General features: G+C 42.8%; 1 protein-coding gene across 4 annotated transcripts in view; it reads left to right on the forward strand.

Annotated features, from left to right (window-relative positions):
* The window catches only part of LOC138472450 (polycystin-2-like protein 1), a 2,384,383-nt gene that overhangs the window by 1,871,872 nt on the left and 494,112 nt on the right, over positions 1 to 18,399 (forward strand). For all 4 annotated transcript variants that reach the window (XM_069610623.1, XM_069610624.1, XM_069610625.1 and 1 more), the window contains one exon: positions 5,906 to 6,027. In XM_069610623.1, coding sequence (XP_069466724.1) covers positions 5,906 to 6,027 — 122 coding nt within the window. The remainder of the gene's footprint in view (positions 1 to 5,905; positions 6,028 to 18,399) is intronic.

Raw genomic sequence — 18,399 nt, forward strand, 5'->3', positions numbered from 1 at the left:
GGCACCAAGCACTCTAGGGAAGTGCACCACCCCATAAAAATCCTGGACCATTGCCTGCCTTTCTGCAGGTTTCTGGGCATGTATATGTGCCTGCGGACCGAGGGGCATGCAGTCATTGCGGACCGAGGGGCATGCAGTCATTATTGCCCACACCTGGTGTAGACAGCGTGACTGCGTGGGCTGTGATATGCCCCCAACTATGGCAGTTGTCCGCTGAAATTATCCAGAGACCAAAAAATGCAGCACATTGAGCACCTTTTCCTGATAAGCCACGCACATTGTGTTCCATGAATACAGAAACTGGTGCTTGCGTATGGTTTCACGCGCAAGTCCACTATTTTCCATGCAATTAATTCCATGAATCGGGCCCTAAGTTTCTTAAAACGGTTAAAACATTAGCTATTCATGTATAAATCCCTTTCTCATGTACATAGCTCTTTTCAAATAAGACAAGAGAGCCCAGGCTGTCCACACAGATTCAGCTGTCAAAAGGAAGAGTAATGCCTGTCGATAGAGGCGGATATTCATGAGTTTTACCACCTGCAAAATGGTGGACAGTCTAACCTCTCCATACGACGGATAGGTCAATACAAAATGCTTTAGGTCTTCCCTCGCCGCCCACATGCTGGGCAGATGGGATCATTTGGGAAGCTGGGCCACTTTTCTGTGTTTCCCTTTAACTGTAGGCAGTCAAACCTGGCCCGTATTATGAGCCATCTTTCCTACTTTTTTGGGCTCCATAGAAGGTAGGGATGAATCTCAGACACCATCCTTATCAACATTTGTTAACTATCAGAGTAGGTTGTGCATTCCATGTTCCCCCTCTTTTGCTGTGCATCCCGATACAGTGCCTGCTTGTTAACTCTCAATTGCATGCTTTACAGAAATGTATCTGGAGGGAACAGGTCCTGAATATTACTGGTACGCAAGGACTCCTACATGTATGCCAGCAAGGGGATTTTGTACCAGCTTTCCTTACTCTTAATGCTCCTGATGATAAAATGGTATACGGTTGCACGCTCATTTGCCCATAGGTATCACAAATGCCAGATTCACCAGGTTCCTCACCTGAAGATGCAGTGGAAGTCTCCTGTTGTTCCTTATTCTTCCTTGCCTTCTTCTTTTCTTTCTTTGTCTTGTTGGTTCTTCTGCCCGAGAAGAGATAGCATCTCTCCCTGTTGGAGACCACCGCGCTTGGTTGAATAAAACAACCTAAGCAGGAAGCGGCTTGCCTAGGTGAGAGCTCAAAATCGGGAAAAAGTCTTGATTGCATAAATAAAACCTTAACTGAAAGATTCAGTGGTTCTCTGATGAAGGCCGATGATCAATGTCAGCCAGATCCACAGGTAGCTGAGATTTAGAGAGTAGCAGGAAGAGGCACCATAAGGACTGTAGACACAAGAGGAGTAAAGTGTTTGAGAACAGGGGGGAAGTCTCAGGAAGGACAGCTCAAAGCAGGGGCTAAGCGACAGTAGCAGCATGGAGGAGCAATATAAAACAACACACACACAAATACACTCCAAAAATACACACTCTTAATTTTCTAAATCAGTAAATACCCATTTGGGATGACATAAAAGCACTACCCACACCCTCAGGTGACTTCAATAACTAGGGTGCTGTTGACATTAATATATTACTGTCACATTTAAAATTTCCTTGGGAGTAGTGTTAAAGAGAAGTGAGTTCAGAATAAAACAATGATTCACACAGCTATTCTTAAGCAGGTAAGTACTTTCAAAACAACCCCCCAATGCAAAGTAAGTTAACCCTTTCCAGGAAGGAAGGCAAAACACATAAGCAAGAGAGAGAAGCCTCATTCAGGGAGCCAGGCCAGCCAATGTTAAGTTAGCAAAAGTCAAGGTGAACTGAAGCACTTCTTGCAGGTAAGTAGAATGTCTTTTACAATCTTTAAAAAAGTCTTGGTATAATAGAAGAAATCAAAGTAGGGCCACAAGCTGATTAGGCTTCTGAGTCAATAAAGCTGATAGCAACTCTACAAATGCAACCAATCAAGTCTCCAATGAGGACAAGTGGCTACTGCGCAAGAGGTAAGTTCTCTTAGACTTAACGCTCACCGTGCCTGCAAGTCTGCATCCAGTCTTCTGCCACGCCCGCCTCGAGTCTGGAGCTCCTAGAAAAAGGGAGAAAGAAGGAGAAAAGGTTAGAATAAGAGCAATACCTTTGATCCTTACCTGAATTCCCGGAACCACCGCGCCTTCGAGCTGGAAGAAAGAAGTTATTTTATGCGTGTTGCCTCGCCTGCTGCAGCGCCGCAATCTCGATGTTCCTGGGCCTCAGTAGTGGGGACAAGAGGGAAGACTTCTGGGGACTCCTGCACTGCAATGGGACGGTCACCGCTTGCAACCGACAATCTTCAAACAAGTGGCACTTCGGTGTTTCAGATCCTTGTGTCTAAAGCAAATAGCAACACTGCAGTTCCTGACTGTCGAGATGGGCTTTCCTTGCATCTGGGGTCCCGCACTCTGTTGAGGGGGCTCAGGCTAAGTCAGTCCTGCTTCCTGGGAGTCCAAGGGATCTTCCTGGAGCTCTTGGTCAGCTTAAAAGCAACGCACACAAACTGGTGTTCCTCTTCCTGGCTATCCGGTTCCCGCAGTGACTGCAGTGGAGACTCGACCAGCTTAGAGAGGATGTCCAGGTGGCTTACTTTGGAGTTGATTGCTCCCACCAACTCAAAGGGAGAAGCCGTCCTTGCAGGGGCTTCTCTGTCGATACGAATTTGGAGTTTCAGCACAGCAGCAGGGCTTCACTGGGCAAACCAATGGTCCAGGAGTTGCAGCAGGTATCCTCTTCAAGTTTTTCTTCGGATTGATTTATCCAGTGGTCGACTCTGCCTTCCAAGCTAAAAAGCCTCACCTTTAATGCAGCTTTCTCCCATTCATTCCAGCCTGGCTGTCAGTCACCCAGCAGGGTGGCTGTCCTTGCCGGACAGCCAGCCGGCCAATCACCTAAGAGTGCATTTCTGTATCCTAGGAGACTAAGCACAGGGAGTTTCGGGCACCTTACTCACTTCATGCCCCCGCCAGACACCCTGGAGCCAGAGGCAGGCTTCACTCGTGAATCCCGACAAAGTCAAAATGAACCAAGGGACCAAACCTAGTTTGGCTTGCAGAGTAAATCTGAAGAAGGACCGTTTCACAAAGAAATGGGAAAAAAAGAAGACCGGGCCATTTTGACAAAAATGGCACCCATAGGTGCTTTGCCATGGCTACGAATGCGGCCCGCGGTAATATCCCATAATGGCAGTAAAAAGTAAACCACTGCCACAAGCAAGTCAGTGAGGAAAGGGTAACATAAAAATGTTACATGAGAAGCTAGACAAAGGGGATACTAATTAACCCCCTCCAGCACCCGATTGTAAGATAGTGTGTGCTGGGTCTAGAAAGTTACAAATGTAAGTAAAGTCAATTTCACTTTACTGCTCTTGGAAACAGTAGTTTATCCAAGAGAAGGTATTTAAACGTCAGGGAAATCTGAAAGACTTCCCTGTGCCACTGCACTGAAGGTGCTGTGTGACACAATGTAAAAGATGATGCCTATGGAGTTTGTCAGACTCCACAACCAAAAGAAACACAGTGGACAAAATCACATTAAAATACTTGAGAGAGTTGGAAAAAGGGTCTCACTCTCTCCAGCTTAAATAAATCAAGTCCTCAAAATCCAGCAAAGTTGCTGGGGGTCTCTAAGTTAGAGAGAATTAGCACATTTCTGAGAGTTCTCCCTAAGAGTCTCCATTGATATTGATATTTTATTTGTATCGCGCTCATACACATGTGTTTCAGAGCATGACGAGGTAAGGGAGGGGAACAAGAGAGAACAAAAACAACAATCTTACTAGTCCCAATGACATTGAGAATGCACAAGTGCAGGGGAGAGGGAAGGGGGAAGTGCAAGGGGGGGAAATGACCATCAGTCTGGCTGTAGAGCAGCCAGAAGCACGGAAATGGCTCTCCTGGACATCTGTGAGGACACACAACTATTTAACCTTGATTCTAATCTACCCTCTGTCCTCATCTTACTCAATCTCTCTTCTGCCTTTGACATGGTCAACAATGCCATCCTGCTCAACCGCCTCCATGATAACCTGGGTATCACCAATCAGCCCTTGGCCTGGCTGACCTCTTTCCTCTCCAACCAACCCTCCCAGGTCCAATTTGGGTAGTTCCTTTCCTCTATCTCACTCTCTATCTGTGGTGTTTTCCAGCAGTCTAACGTCTCTCCCTGGCTTTTCAAACAATACCTGGCATCTCTCGCCCACCGCTTTGCCGCTCTGTGCTCCAACTTTCAGTGCTATGCGGATGACACTCGGCTCGGTTTCAGGCTCCCCTCTGCCACCTCTTCTCCTTCTGACATCTCTAACTGTCTGTCTGCAATCGAGGAGTGGTGTGCAGCCAACAACCTCTGCCTTAATGCTAGTAAAACGGAGATCCTCCTCATCGGTACACCTGCACCTTCCTTTCCTGTCACTCTCTGGCTGGCCTCTCTTGGCCCTCTTCCTGCTCCCACCTGTGCGGCTATGAACCTCAGGGTCATTTTCGACGCCAGACTTTCCTTTTCTCCTCACATCTCTGATGTCTCTAAGAAGTCAAACTACCAACTTGACCTCTTCAGAGGTATTCTTCCATTCCTCACCTTCCCCCAGAAGCTCACTGTCTCTAGAGCTCTGGTTCTCTCTAGGTAGGACTACTGCAACAGCCTCTTTCTAAATCTGCCTGCTTCTACTCTCCGTCCTCTGAAACTCATCCAGAACAGGACTGCAAGACTTGTCCTTGGCCTCAAGCCCAGGATCGCATCTCTCCAGCCCTAATATCTCTTAATTGGCTCTCAGTGGCTGCAAGAATTAAGTTCAAGGCCCTATGCATTGTCCACAAGGCCTTCTGGGGCCTGGGTCTGCAATACCTTCGACTCTCTCTTCCTAAATATCATCCTTCTCGAGATCTTCACTCCTCCACCTCTAACTCCCTCAGGGTCAGTCACTTCTCCAAGCAACGAGTTGGTGGTAGATCTCTTTCTTTGGCTGGGGCCTCCCTCTGGAGCAGCCTCCCTGCCTCCCTGAAACTTGAGGAGAACCATCTTCAGTTCCAGGAAACACCTCAAGACCTTCCTCTTTGCTTCTGCCTTCTCTGGTCCTCTCCCCTGCTGATCTCTGTCTGTTAACTGCACTGGGCACATGGCTACCCCCTGAATTTGGGCCCAGATCCCTGCCCACCCAGCTGCACACCTGCTCTACCTCCTGGCAACCCTTGCACTTGGGTCTGTATCTACAACCCTACAGTCCCCTTACCTGCACTTATTAGCCACCAGTCGTCTGTGCTTATCTCTTGCACTTGCCACCTGCTGGCGGCTGCACTACTTCTGTTGTTCTATTCCCATGTTCAGCACTTCCCACTCCTACCCTGCCCTTTGCACTCTCCTCCTCCCCTTTCCCTGCGCTTGCTCGAACTCAATGTCACTGGGCCGTGTAAGATCGTTGTATTGTCCTCCATTGCCCCCCTCCCTTGCATCGTCGCGCCTTGAAACACTTGTGTATGGGCGCACTATAATCAAAATATTATATTATATGATTTCATATCATACCAGAGGACTTGCTTTTTGAAGACCACTACATTATGGCGTTGTGGGATATTCACTAATGTGTATTAAAGGTCCAGTTTCCCAAGCATCTTTTGCATAATATTGTGCTATTGTGAATATCTACTAAACTGCATACATAAAATTCTTTTTGTATGCAGTTTATGTTTGAACTATGTTCAAAGTATTATGTTTGAAGCAAAATTGGAATGTTCTTAAACTTCCACATACATTCCACTTCAGGTTTTACATAAAATAATAGCAGACATCTGTGTACTTTTCCATACATTTATATTTGTATTGTTGTTTTTAGAGCTACAACAGGACATTATTCAAGCTTAAACTGAAAAAAGAACGGATTTCAGATGTACAAAAAGCCCTACAAAATGGTACAAAGGAGCTGGGCTTTGCGGATTTCAAGAACAGTTTAAAAGAGTAAGTGATTATATATTCATTTCTTTCATTTAAATATTAAATGGGGAATAAATGTAGGGTTGTTGTTACGAAATTGTCACAATGCAGTAAAGGTGAATGAAGCATTTGATTTAAAAAGACCCTTTACGGTTTCTTCAAGTAGGAGACCATGTATCAAAGAACATTTGTTATGAGTGTGGAAAAAATTATTAGATGTTTGCAATTACTTTGTGTAACGCCAGTTATTCTTGGTAACGGTCATGTCAAGTGTTTTAAACAATAATATTGATGACAATAAAAGTGCACAAAGGGGATAAAGGCAAACATTTTACCCATCACTTGCTTTCAAATTAACATCAGAGATTAAATATCTTGTTTCATATTCAATACATTTATTCCATAGGTTTGTTCCGATTGTTTTGACAAAACAATATTTCGTTTAGCCCACATCTCAATGAATAATTTCACAGTATATTTCCAAACTTAGCTTGTTCCTTTATGAAGTGGGCTATAGTACAAAACAAAATAATCTACTATCAATTCTGACTGCATATCAAAGCAGAATCTTATTTCATTCTAAATCAAATTAACAATACCATTTAAAAGAGTCCCTAATAGTATTCAACAAATTGAATTCTACTTCGTATCGAGTGGACGAAATGTATCGAACTACTTCTGCATATTATAAATAATCTTAACCATTAATAACAAACACTATTAAATTGGGTTGATTCAGACTTTTTCTGCAGCTGATCGTGGGCAGCATTTTCTCACCTGCCAACATGCCATGGAATGAAAAACTTTAATTTTGCTTCTAATAAGTATCTGTGATTCCTAATGGCAGAGGCATGACTTCATGGCAACAGATGTCTTCCAACTTTTCTTTTAAAAATGACCAGTTCAGCTAAATGGGTTTTGATTATTGAATATCCTCCATGGCATCACTTCAGTGAACCATCGAGAGGCAATGGAGTTTATTTTCCATATTACAAATTATTAATTTTTTAATAATTTCAATGTGTCTCCCCCGCTGAAATGTTCTTTAACAAGTTCCAAAATTCTGAACCTGCGCTGTGGTAATGGATGTTGTGCATATTAAAATGTTGTGCTATTGATGATTTATTATCATGCGTTCTGATGACATATTTATGCTTGTTAATCCTTTCTCATATCCTCAATTTCACTGACATTCTATAATCCAGATAGACATTATAGCATAAACGCCACAAATGGATTTAAGCCTACTGAATAATCTTACAACATCATGTGTCTGCTCATGATTAAAGTCAGCTCCTTTCAATATATTGTTAAAATGTAAGCAATCAAGGCAAGGGAGTATTCCAGTTGATTTCCATGTCATTAATGAATGTACAATAATAGGAATGATTGTACAATAATAGGTATTAATGATATGCAATTTCATTATCACTTCTTCAATGTTTTATTTTGTATTCGAAAGCAAACCGTGGAGGATATTTGGTGAATTCCTTAATTTCCAAGTCAGCTTTTCAAAAATGTCCGATGTTTTAAAATAGATTGTTGAAGATTATTTATTGGTGGTTTATAGTCTTTTTTTTATTACTTTATTTGCATTTGGTTTGTAAATAAACCTTTACAAAAATAGAAAAACACTAAAATACAATTTCAAATTCAGTTAAAACACCTTTTAAAAGAAATACAATTCAATGCATGTGCAAAAAAGATTGATTACTTACAAAAGAAGTCATACATATTTCCTATTATAACTCTAAGCAAAAAATACTATTGGATACATTAAAAATGATAAGACCAGTTCTATCATACGTAATTTTGCTAATATTTGGAGAACAGGAAACTTTTCTCAACAATTTTCTTCCTACTCGATACATTATTTCTCTATTGTTTATGTCAATACACACAGATATTTCACAGTTCCCCACAGTGTTATAACCAAGTGAGCCCCCATACAGTTCCACTTTACTTTTATCAGATTTTTTTTTACTATGCAGTAAAATAGCTTGCATTATGGGAACTTTCCTATTTGGATGTTAGAACTCCACATATCAAAGACAAGAAACGTACCACAGCCATCTTAAGAGACATCGAGGACCCATGCATCATTTCCCACCGTAATCGATCCGAATCCACCCATTCAAGAGTATATGTAAATTGCTTAAAGTACTCTATCCAATCCGCCAATAGGGTGTTGCATTGTAGTAAGAGATGTCTTAATGTTTCTCTTTCTGTTTGATGACCACAGAATCTGCATAGGAATAAAGGATTTACCACTTCATAGGAGGTTCTAGTTGCTCTTATTTCTAGAATTTCTCCCGTAGGACAGACATTAAAACAAAACCTCATCGATTCATTCTGCTTTCTTTTAATTGGCTATCTACTTAGATAAGTTTCTGGTTGACCCAATTGCTTCTGAAATGTAACCAATTGGGTAAACAGCTTGTTGGAGACAAGGTTATCCATGATAGCAGCCCAGTCCGTAAATTGAAGGAATTTCTTCACTCGAAGGGGATTTTCTATTAGAACTTTAACTGACAAGCCCAGATTTAACAGGGTATTCGAGCATACCACTGTAGGTTCAACAGTAGCATTATTTTAGTGTTATCACTTTTAAGGCCAAACCCCAGTATTCTATAGAAGTTATCCCCTGAATCGTACACCAATCTTCTGTATAGCAATAATTTGCACTAAATGACCCAATGCTCCCATGATAACATACCCAACTCATATCGGATAGTTAGAAGTGGAACCGATTTTGGAAGCCAATAGATTATGGTTTTCCATACTTTAGCTTCCAATCTTGGTAGCTCAGAAATTACGCCATCCGGTAATATTTAGAGACCATACTTTATCTTTGGTACTAATTTCATGGTATAGTATCTCAAAAAGGGATGAATAGAGTGTTTATCAAACTTATGCTCTACCTTTCTCATTTGATTAATTTGTAGATTTATTTTTTGTGTAAGGTAGTCTAAATATTGGTATTTCTTGCACTGATCGAAAATTGGGAAGCCCAAATATTTCATCAAGCTTTTTACCTCTAATTTACTGTGGTTAATAAACCATGCATATCCCTTTCGTGCTTTATGATTAGTTAGCTTCATGATGACTGTTTTATTAGCATTGATACATAGATGGTTTCTTGCTGTATAATTATTAAAGGCAGATATCATATATTGAATTCCCTTTGCAGACTGCTCAATGAGTAAGTAGTCATCTGCGTATGCGCTCCAAGCTACTGTCCTACCTTCTATTTGAGGAGGAATAAATGCAGCCTCATCCAGACACTCTCCGGCGTCAGATACATAAAGGTTAAACAGGGCAGGGGCACATATGCACCCCTGCCTTAACCCGTTGGCTATTTTAATAGGAGATGACAATAGGCCATCCATATTCAGCCTTACTTGAAAATGAGAATCCTCATGAAGGTGTATAAGAATCAAAATGATATTGCCCGGCATTCCCATAGCTTTCATTTTTTTTCACATAATGTATCCGTGTCCACTGAGTCAAAGGCCATAGATAGATCTACTGAAGCTAAGTAGATTGGAGTGGAGCCGGCCTTCCAAGCTCTTTGTTGTAAGATTACGAGCAAAAGACCGCCCACTTCTGTCCCTGTCTTCTTCCTGAAGCCAAATTGTTGAGCTGACAATTTGGGATTTTGCTGTAACCAGTTGGTTATTTTGTTTAGTATTAAGCCGGCAACATTTTTTGAGTCTGCATCTAAGATGGCTATTGGGCGATAATTTTTCAGAAGTTTTCTGTCACCCTTTTTTATAGATGGCAATTATATATGAATAATGACAAGAAACTAGTATAGTTTTAATTCTAATAATGTCTTAAAAAAGAAAATATAAGACCTTGCCCCAAAGCCCTGGATCACCCTTCAAGAGAGCGTTTGACAGATTATTTGGGCCGGCAGCTCGAGACGAGCTAGCCCGTCTAATTTGCATCTCTATTTCATCGACTGTGAAATTAAAGTCCCATACCAGTTTTAAAATATTATTCCAGGTATTGGGGGAAGACCTGGGGCCTCATTACGACTTTGGAGGTAGCCATGCTGCAATTTACGGCATGGCCGCCTCCAAAATCGGGTCCTTGTCCGGGTTCCCTGAATGGGGAATTACCGGGCCATTCCGAGTTTGGAGGGCCCGGTAATTCCTCCTACAGGGAACCCTGGCCCGGACCTTCCCCATTCCCATTTGAGCCCCCATAGGGCTCAATGGGAATGGGGGAGGGAGCTAACAACGGGCCGATTACGACTGGCCCATTGTTAGCTCCCTGGTCCCCTCGTGGGACCCGCTCTGCACGTCTGGTAAAACTGCGAGGGGACCTTGCCATTTTGCGGAATGGGTTTAACGGGTCCGCTACCATTAGCGGCGCCCGTTAACCCATTCCGCAAATGTTATAATGAGGACCCTGGTCTCATAAATGTGACCAAAATAGCTTATTTTTACAGGAAGATGCACAAAAGTTGTGCATCTTCCTGTAACTGCTGCTCCCTGATACCCTCGGGTCTGGTGCAGAACACAAATAAACAAACAAATAAACAAACAAACAGACCAGATCTGTTCCGGTATCGGATTGGATTGGACACAGCCTTGGGAAGATTTGATCCAGTGTATCAGTTGCCAAAAGTTTCTAGAAGTGCCATCCTTAAATGCCTTAAGCATGGCTTCACAAGCCGCTTGATAGGAGTATTCTGTATCCTTTCAGCCAATTTTTTTGTTTTTGTTTTAGCTTTTTTACCCCACTTATACATTTAAGTCAGAATTTTTTAGATGTCTAATCTCTTTATTGCAATCGTTTTTCTTTTGCCTTACTATACTATCACAGCTGTGTTTATGTCGGACCACTAATAATTCAGGTTTTACCCTTCTAGTTGATATTGATTTAAATGTGTCCCCTATGTGTTGCACAAAGTAATTTTGACTATATAGAGAGCGTTTTTCGTAAATGGTTGTTTCAAGGTCTTCTTTAAGAAACAACTTATTTACCTTCATTATATCTTCAGGATGCCATTTTAGTCTGGTTTTCGATACATTTACCATCAGTGTTTCATTGTACATTGATCGACCTTTTACATTGGGCGCCATGTCCCATACAACTTCTAACATGTTATGATCGCTCAGCTTTGTCTGTAGTATCTTAAATGAGAGTGCTGCTTCTATTAAATATTGCGACATAAAGATGTAATCGATGACTGACGAATAAATGCTGTCACACCATGTAAATTGATGCCCATGGCCCTCACTAATCTCCACAGCAGAGGATAGGCCCCAGTCACCAAGGAGTGTGGACCACAATTTCCCTTGGACCTGTTTCCTGCCTCCTTGATTCTCATACTCAAAAGTTGCCTCCCTCCTGTTATCAGAGATAACATTCACGCCAATCTTCCCATTGCTCTGGACGGAAATTGAATCAAAAGCGTGTTTTATATCAGCATTTAAATCTCCTACGACAACAACTTGCAGACCATTGTATACAACCATTTGCTCTGCTATAAATGCATTCATTTTATCTAGTGCTTCACGTAAGTTATTTTTAGGTGACCAATACACATTGAACAGTAGAATCACAAAAGTACTTTTGTCACATTTGACTTCCAGCACCAGTTCCAAAATTCCCTGAGCAACACTATTACATTTAAGTAAACTAATATCGCTACCATTTCTCACGGCAATTAAGAGACCACCAGCTGGGCATCCAAAAGGCCCATGTATAGCGAGTTCAGAGTAGCAATCATAACCGTCAATCACATGAGAACATGTAAACCAGGTTTCTTGTAAACATATAAGAGAGTATTCTATTAAATGCGCACACAGTGATAATGATGTGTTATTTATATAGCGCCTTAATCCAAAGCGATTTACAGAGCACATATTTACATACAATATCACCCAACCCAAATTGGTACTCATTTATTGAAGAACAAAAGGCTGAGTTGGCCTTGCCGGGATTTGAACCTGTGACCTGCAGATCACGCTCAGATCGCAGCAGTGAGCGCTCAATCTGCTGAGCTATTTTATTCCCTTCCAAATGATTCAAATTATATCAAGCAAAGTGTCTGGCTCCATTCCCCTGACCAGTGTTTGCATCAAGTGTAATACTATTAAATGCCACCACCCTTTTAGTTGAGAAGCGTTGTAACGAAGTGTCAACCGACTTCCTGCTTTAGGCAGATTAGTCCCAACTCTCACTGGAGATTGGATTTACTTCAATACCTCAGCTGATTACTCAATTAACAACTGCTTCATTACTTTTCTAATAATAACCTCAATACCAGAGACCTCTCCCTCTACCTGGTCTGGCAATGTGGTGGGTAGATCAGTCACTTTCCCGAGAGGGGCCTTAATTGGATTTGAGACTTGGGTATCTTGTATACAGAAGCGGGTGGCTCCATTTTCAGTATTAACCTCCCCGATGCTCCAGGATGCGAGGTAGTCCCAGCACCAAAAATCCAAGCATAGGATACAGGAGAAAGACTTCTAAAGTCTACATGATTACCTGGAGGAATTATTGTGACATTTCCTATTTCTGGAATCTGTCCCTTCCCCTTTGTGTTTAGTGGAGTATTTCCTAATTTAGCTAGTGGTGAGGGAAATATTTGTGGATCTCCAATTTTAGCCGATGGATCCTCTCCCAGCACTTTTACAGGCATCGTATTGGTGCCTCTTGAATCAAATGTAATCTTCTCACAACCTTCTTCCATGTATATTTGTTCATCAACTGACTCAATTAGATGTCTTAGCAAAGCTGAGTGCAATTGAAGTTCAGAGAGTATTTGGGCATTAACGTTCACACACAGCCCCTCATTCCAATTCTCCCCGGAACTTCTTTGTTCCTTCTGAGCTGATGTTACTTCCCAATTGGCTTCCCGGGCCATCGGATATAGCGACAGAGCCATTAGCGAGTTTTCAGGATAGACCGGAGGAAGAGGGGGTCTTGTGTGGAGAGGAACCCCTCCCATATTCAGCATTGACAACTCTGTGTTAGGAAAGATTTCATATTTGAATGTAATTTTCCATTCATGTGTCAACCCCCAAACTTTTTGCTGCTGTTTTACACCCTGATCTAAACTTTGACAGAGAAGCGCAGCCCTCCGCGCACTCCTCTGGGCTTTCGCTCAATTCTTATGGGGAAACTGACATGCCCTTAAGACAGTCAGTACTGGGAGACTTCGTTTCCCTTAGTCCTTTCCTCATGTTGCAGCTTTTGTGCAACATGTAACAAGAGTGCAATGTAACTTACTTTACCGCACTCTTGGGTCTCTAGTCATTGTCAAGGCCCCATAAACTCTCGCTGGACTTATCTCGAACTGTGCAGATGTGTCACGGACAGGACTGGTGGCAGCTATCATGTATTTTATGTTTTGAACCCTTTTTTGCCATGTTGTCCCCGCTTACCGCGTTTGGCACAAATAGGTGGCCTGGCTCCAAAATGGCTATGCCACGCGGTTCTTTGTCCTTTCCTTTGGCCATCTTGCCCCTTCACCTTCCCCAGGTCGAGCCGACCCGGGTCAGTCCTTATTTGGTCATGCACTTTCCCGCGAAACACAAAGCTTTCGTGGGCTTCTGCATGCCTTGTGTGTGTGCCTCCAGGATTTGGGCTGGGTTGTCTGTTCCCAATGCACTTCCTGGGTGCCAGAGAGTCTGGAGTGTCCTGAATGCCTGGGACCATCGTGGTCTGTGATTGGTCCACGCATGGAGTGAGTGTTTGTGAGCAGATCTCCCATTGGGTCCTCTCCGTTTTGGCGCGAAGGAAACTTTGGATAAGAGGAGTCTGAAAACACCACTACCATGTCGGTCTCCTGAGTTCACACCGAACAAAGGATAAGGAGCCAAGTATCCTGCAACAAGAAGCCGAGCCGGCGAACCGCTGGTGAGCCACTGGAAGGTTTGGCACCATGAGCCCGCTGTCGTCCTGCGAGACCCTCTGTAGCTGATCGTCCTAGAAGGTCTGCGAAGGTGCTTCGAACCATTGGAATAGTGGGACGAACTATTCTCGGCATCTTCATCAAACCCTGCAAGTAAGCCTCTCTGGAAGTGTCCCTGGGACAACCAGTGGGCTGTCCAGCTTACACAGGACGTTTGCTCTTTCACCGCCGCCGTTTCAGGGAAGCCCTCCAAACTTGGCCTACTGCTAGCTCTGTGTCCACAGCACCCTCACACCGAATTTCGTACACTTGGCATTCCCAGGTCTGAAGTGAGATGAGTGCTCCCGGACCAGAGTAAACGCAGTTGCCGTGTTGCCCTGCTGTGGTAACGACCTGTGCACATTCGCTGCATTTGTGACCCCCCTCAACCCTGAATCCTGCTACTGTGGAATCTACACAGTGTCAAGACGTCCTGATTGCTGCATCTGAACCTGCCAGCAACGTGAACTGAACTGGCGAAGTCTGGGTCTGCCTGCGTCGGGGAACGGTGAGTGGTCCCTACCCCAACCGGTGGCCCCTAGTGCAGGAGCCCATTTCTTTTCTACCGCTGTTGCGAAACAGCGACTCCATCCCGCACTCTCAACCTGCCCCTGCCCGCAAGTGGAGGTCCTGCTTGAGTAGTGGGGACCCGTTCTTCATCGCCTCACCCACCTCCCTGAACTGTCAGAGACCCTTGAAGAGACCCTATTTTTGTCCATTGGCACCAGCATGTGCTGGTACTATTGAGCCTAAGGCTCCTCTCTTCGTAGGGCTTGGACTGCCTCTGAGCTAGGTGTATTTCTGATGTCGAACTGGGTCTAAGGATTACTTGCACTGCCTGTTTTTCTCCACATCTAGGTGGTCTACATATTTCATGCTTCTAACTCCTTAGACCCCTCGGTCTTGTATATATATTGTATTGATTGTGATGTGTTGGTTTACTTTAATATTATTGTGATTCCTTGCTATGGTCGATGTTACAAAGGCCTTGTAATAAATGTGTCTATATTTTTAATATAACACCTGTCTGGAGTAATTTGTAAGTGTCCTTGCTTTGTGTGCTCATTGAGGTCTTTCAGTCACCCTCACCCCTCTTGAGACTTAGTCTTGACCGCCACCATCACTACCCTGATTGGTCTGGCTTGTACAGACGTTACCCTGTTCCAAGAAAATAGGCAGGCCTTCTGAACCTCTCCCCCACCAGGTCAGAGTTCAGAAATCCTTCTTAACACTCCGAAATCTATGTAGGGTGTAATTTCCTCTACAAGCAGTGAACTTTGCGCCTTCTCACCTGAGTCCATCAATAATGGTGAAACTTCACCCACCGTTGAATTAATCATAGATTCGCTAATCGAATTTGACGGTGACAGAGGCGAAGGAGGAAGCGACATCTCAAGAGCCATCCTCATAGTTCCCTTGACAGGAGTGAAAACAAGGGGCGCAGACAAGATATCGTTGTACATCCGCGCCCCCGTTTTTGTTTCTTTTGTTGTTTTTAGCCCTGTACGAGCGTAAGTAATTGTAGTATTTTTCATTTCTATTTCCACAATAACTCAAAGGGTGAAATACAAATGGCCTCAGAGTGCTCCCCCTCAACTTTGTTACCAGCTAATAAGGTGTTATCAGAAGCCAGCCGCCTGCCTGCCTGCAAACCGGCGAACAGGCAAACGGGCTCCTTGCTGGCACTTGCGTAGGCACTTCCAGGGCATGTGCGCCTGGCTGCGTGCCCGTGCCTCTTATAGTGCTGGAACCACGTGAGGGGGAGGAGACAATTTCAACCTGAATGAAACAGAAAGTATCAGAATCAGAATCAAAGTCCAATCAAGGTCTGGTCAGAGTCCAAACTAAAGCCAAACAAAAGACAAGTCAGGAGTTTGTGGCTCAAACAAAGCGCAAGTCTTGCAGCTTAACGCACCATATGACTCAGGTAAACCAAACACATAACTTCACAGCAGCAGTCCAACAAACATAACGCTCCTTGCTGGCTCCTTGCTCGCTCCATGCTGGCTCCATGCTGGTACTTGCTGGCTCCTTGCTGGCACTTGCATAGGCACTTCCGGGGGCGTGTTCGCTGGGGCACGTGCCCATGCCTCTTATAGTGCTGGAACCATGTGAGGGGGAGGAGACAATTTCAACCCCAACGGTGTGCTCCTTCGCATGCCATTTCACCTCACTCAGGCAGATTATAGTAGTGCATGGAGGGCACTGAAGAGTGCACTAGGCACTACGCAGCCTCACTTCTGAGATAGTAACACAGGATAGTCACACCATATATATTTTAATATAACCTTTAGACTCACGGGAGCTCAGTGTGAGTTGTGCATTAACATTAAAGTATGCTGTAGTTATTATTTCTGTATGATGCATGCTTTACTGAATCACACTATTGCAGGTTTTGGCACTGAAACTCTAGAACACGACCTCCTTTTGTGTGAAAATGACTACCTCCACACAAAAGCATTGCTGCCACATGTGGTATTACACCTGTGGCAATACCCCGCACACCCAATGTAGTTCAGTGAGACTCCATATGTGGAATAACTGAAGTGTTCACATGACTCTAAATCTGGCTGACCCTTCCCATTATTGCATGGAGTAGGTGTTTTTTTCTTAATAATTAATGTATCACTTCTGGAAATTGGCAAGACTTGGCTACAAAAAAAACTGATTGCATCTCTAGTATATATTTTTTATAAACCGTTGTTTTAAATTATCAGCTGCTCTATTAAAATATTTCAAACTGCAATTACAGTGAATGCGCTGAAATTACGAAAAAATCGTAAAGCCTTCAACACTTTAGGGTAGAAATTGGGAACATTGTGAAGGTCTAACAGCCGTGGGTTGAGATTAAGCTAAATGATGGTGAAAAATCAAAGTTCTAGAAAGTTAATCCACCTTGTAGAAAATTACATTGTTAGTCAAATATTTTGATGATGGCTATTAAAAGCATGATGGCCTGGTTGAAATGTTTGAATTAATCGTGCCACGCCAGAAACATGTCATCAATGTACATGGTCTAATCAACTGTTTAAGACCAAATACCAGTGTCTTGAACCCTCTCTTCGAATTCTTGCATAAATATTTTTGCTAATACTGGGGCATATTAGCACTCATTGAGATACCATTCTATTGTTTATAGAATGCCTTATGTCTGAAGTGATTGTTATTCATAACCTTGCATAACAGTGTTGAAAAGCCATTCCTCGTATATCATTAATTATATTGAGGGGTGACATCTCAATGAAAGCATTCCATATGAGAGGATAAAAGGTACCAAGAAATCCCTTAAATACTACTTCGCTCTCATGGCTAAATAGAAACCTCTGTTGTATGCCCCCTAGAATGGGTGATTTAGTTTACAAAACAGTTATTTATTTTATTTATTGTAATATAGCTTGTGATTCAAACTTTTCACTTATATATCAAAATAGAAACTTCACTGTACATAATTGAGTTTTCATATGTATAGCAATTATAATGTTCATCATATAAAAACTATAAATTAATAGGCATTTGGAAATAGTTGTAATAAACATCTAATAACAGCTAAATTCAAAGAAATCTGATTACCCCCAAAGCTCTTGTCCATAGTGTAAACAAATGTCCATTTGAAACAAAATGGGAAAAATGAAAGCATATCAGCTGATGGAAAAGTACACAGTCTACTAATAGGTGTTTTAATGTTTTAATTTGTGTTCCACCTTAAAAAACCTATGTCATTTCTTTTCTTGCTATATTTAAGCAAGCTCCTAACACTTAATCAGTCGGGAAGTGGTTCCATCGAAACCTTAAGAACACATTTCTCCAAACAAAGTTTGGACATTTTGCCAGATACAATGGTACAATGGTCAAAGGTTTTCCAAACTTGATACGTAAGAGAATAACTTATTTTCATACACTCATCCCTTGTCATACACTAATCAAGACGTCATAACTTCTTATTCACATCCTTCTTAACAATCGAGTGAATCTAGTAGTGCACCACAATATCTTTTCCAAGTCAGTCATTCCTGAACTGTAGTAGAACCTTATAATTGGTTAAGGATGCAGAATAATAAAGCCTGCAGCGGATTACCTACTTTAATATATAAACAGACAATTTTCCATTTAGCATTTTTTCCAAGGACAGCATACCCACTTCATAGCATACACCCTAGATTGGAACACATTTGGGTAAATTCAACACACATTTCCAAAACAACCTTCAACCTGTACCCATAGAACATTTTATTATTAAATCCAGCCTTCCTGCCTCCCTGAAACTTGAGGAGAACCATCTCCGGTTCCGGAAGCACCTCAAAACCTTCCTCTTCGCTTCTGCCTTCTCTCTCCCCCTCCCCTGCTAAACCTGCTAAACTCCCCACTGAAGTCTGCACTAAACCTGCATCTGGGCCACTCTGTGACCTCGGTCCAGGGCCCAGCCACTCTCCACTTGCACTGCCTCCCTGGCTCCCCCTGCACTGTGGGACTGTCACTGCATCCCT

The sequence above is a fragment of the Ambystoma mexicanum genome, chromosome 8 (assembly GCF_040938575.1).
Source record: "Ambystoma mexicanum isolate Mex_15411 chromosome 8, UKY_AmexF1_1, whole genome shotgun sequence".
In the NCBI taxonomy this organism is placed as follows: Eukaryota; Metazoa; Chordata; class Amphibia; order Caudata; family Ambystomatidae; genus Ambystoma; species Ambystoma mexicanum.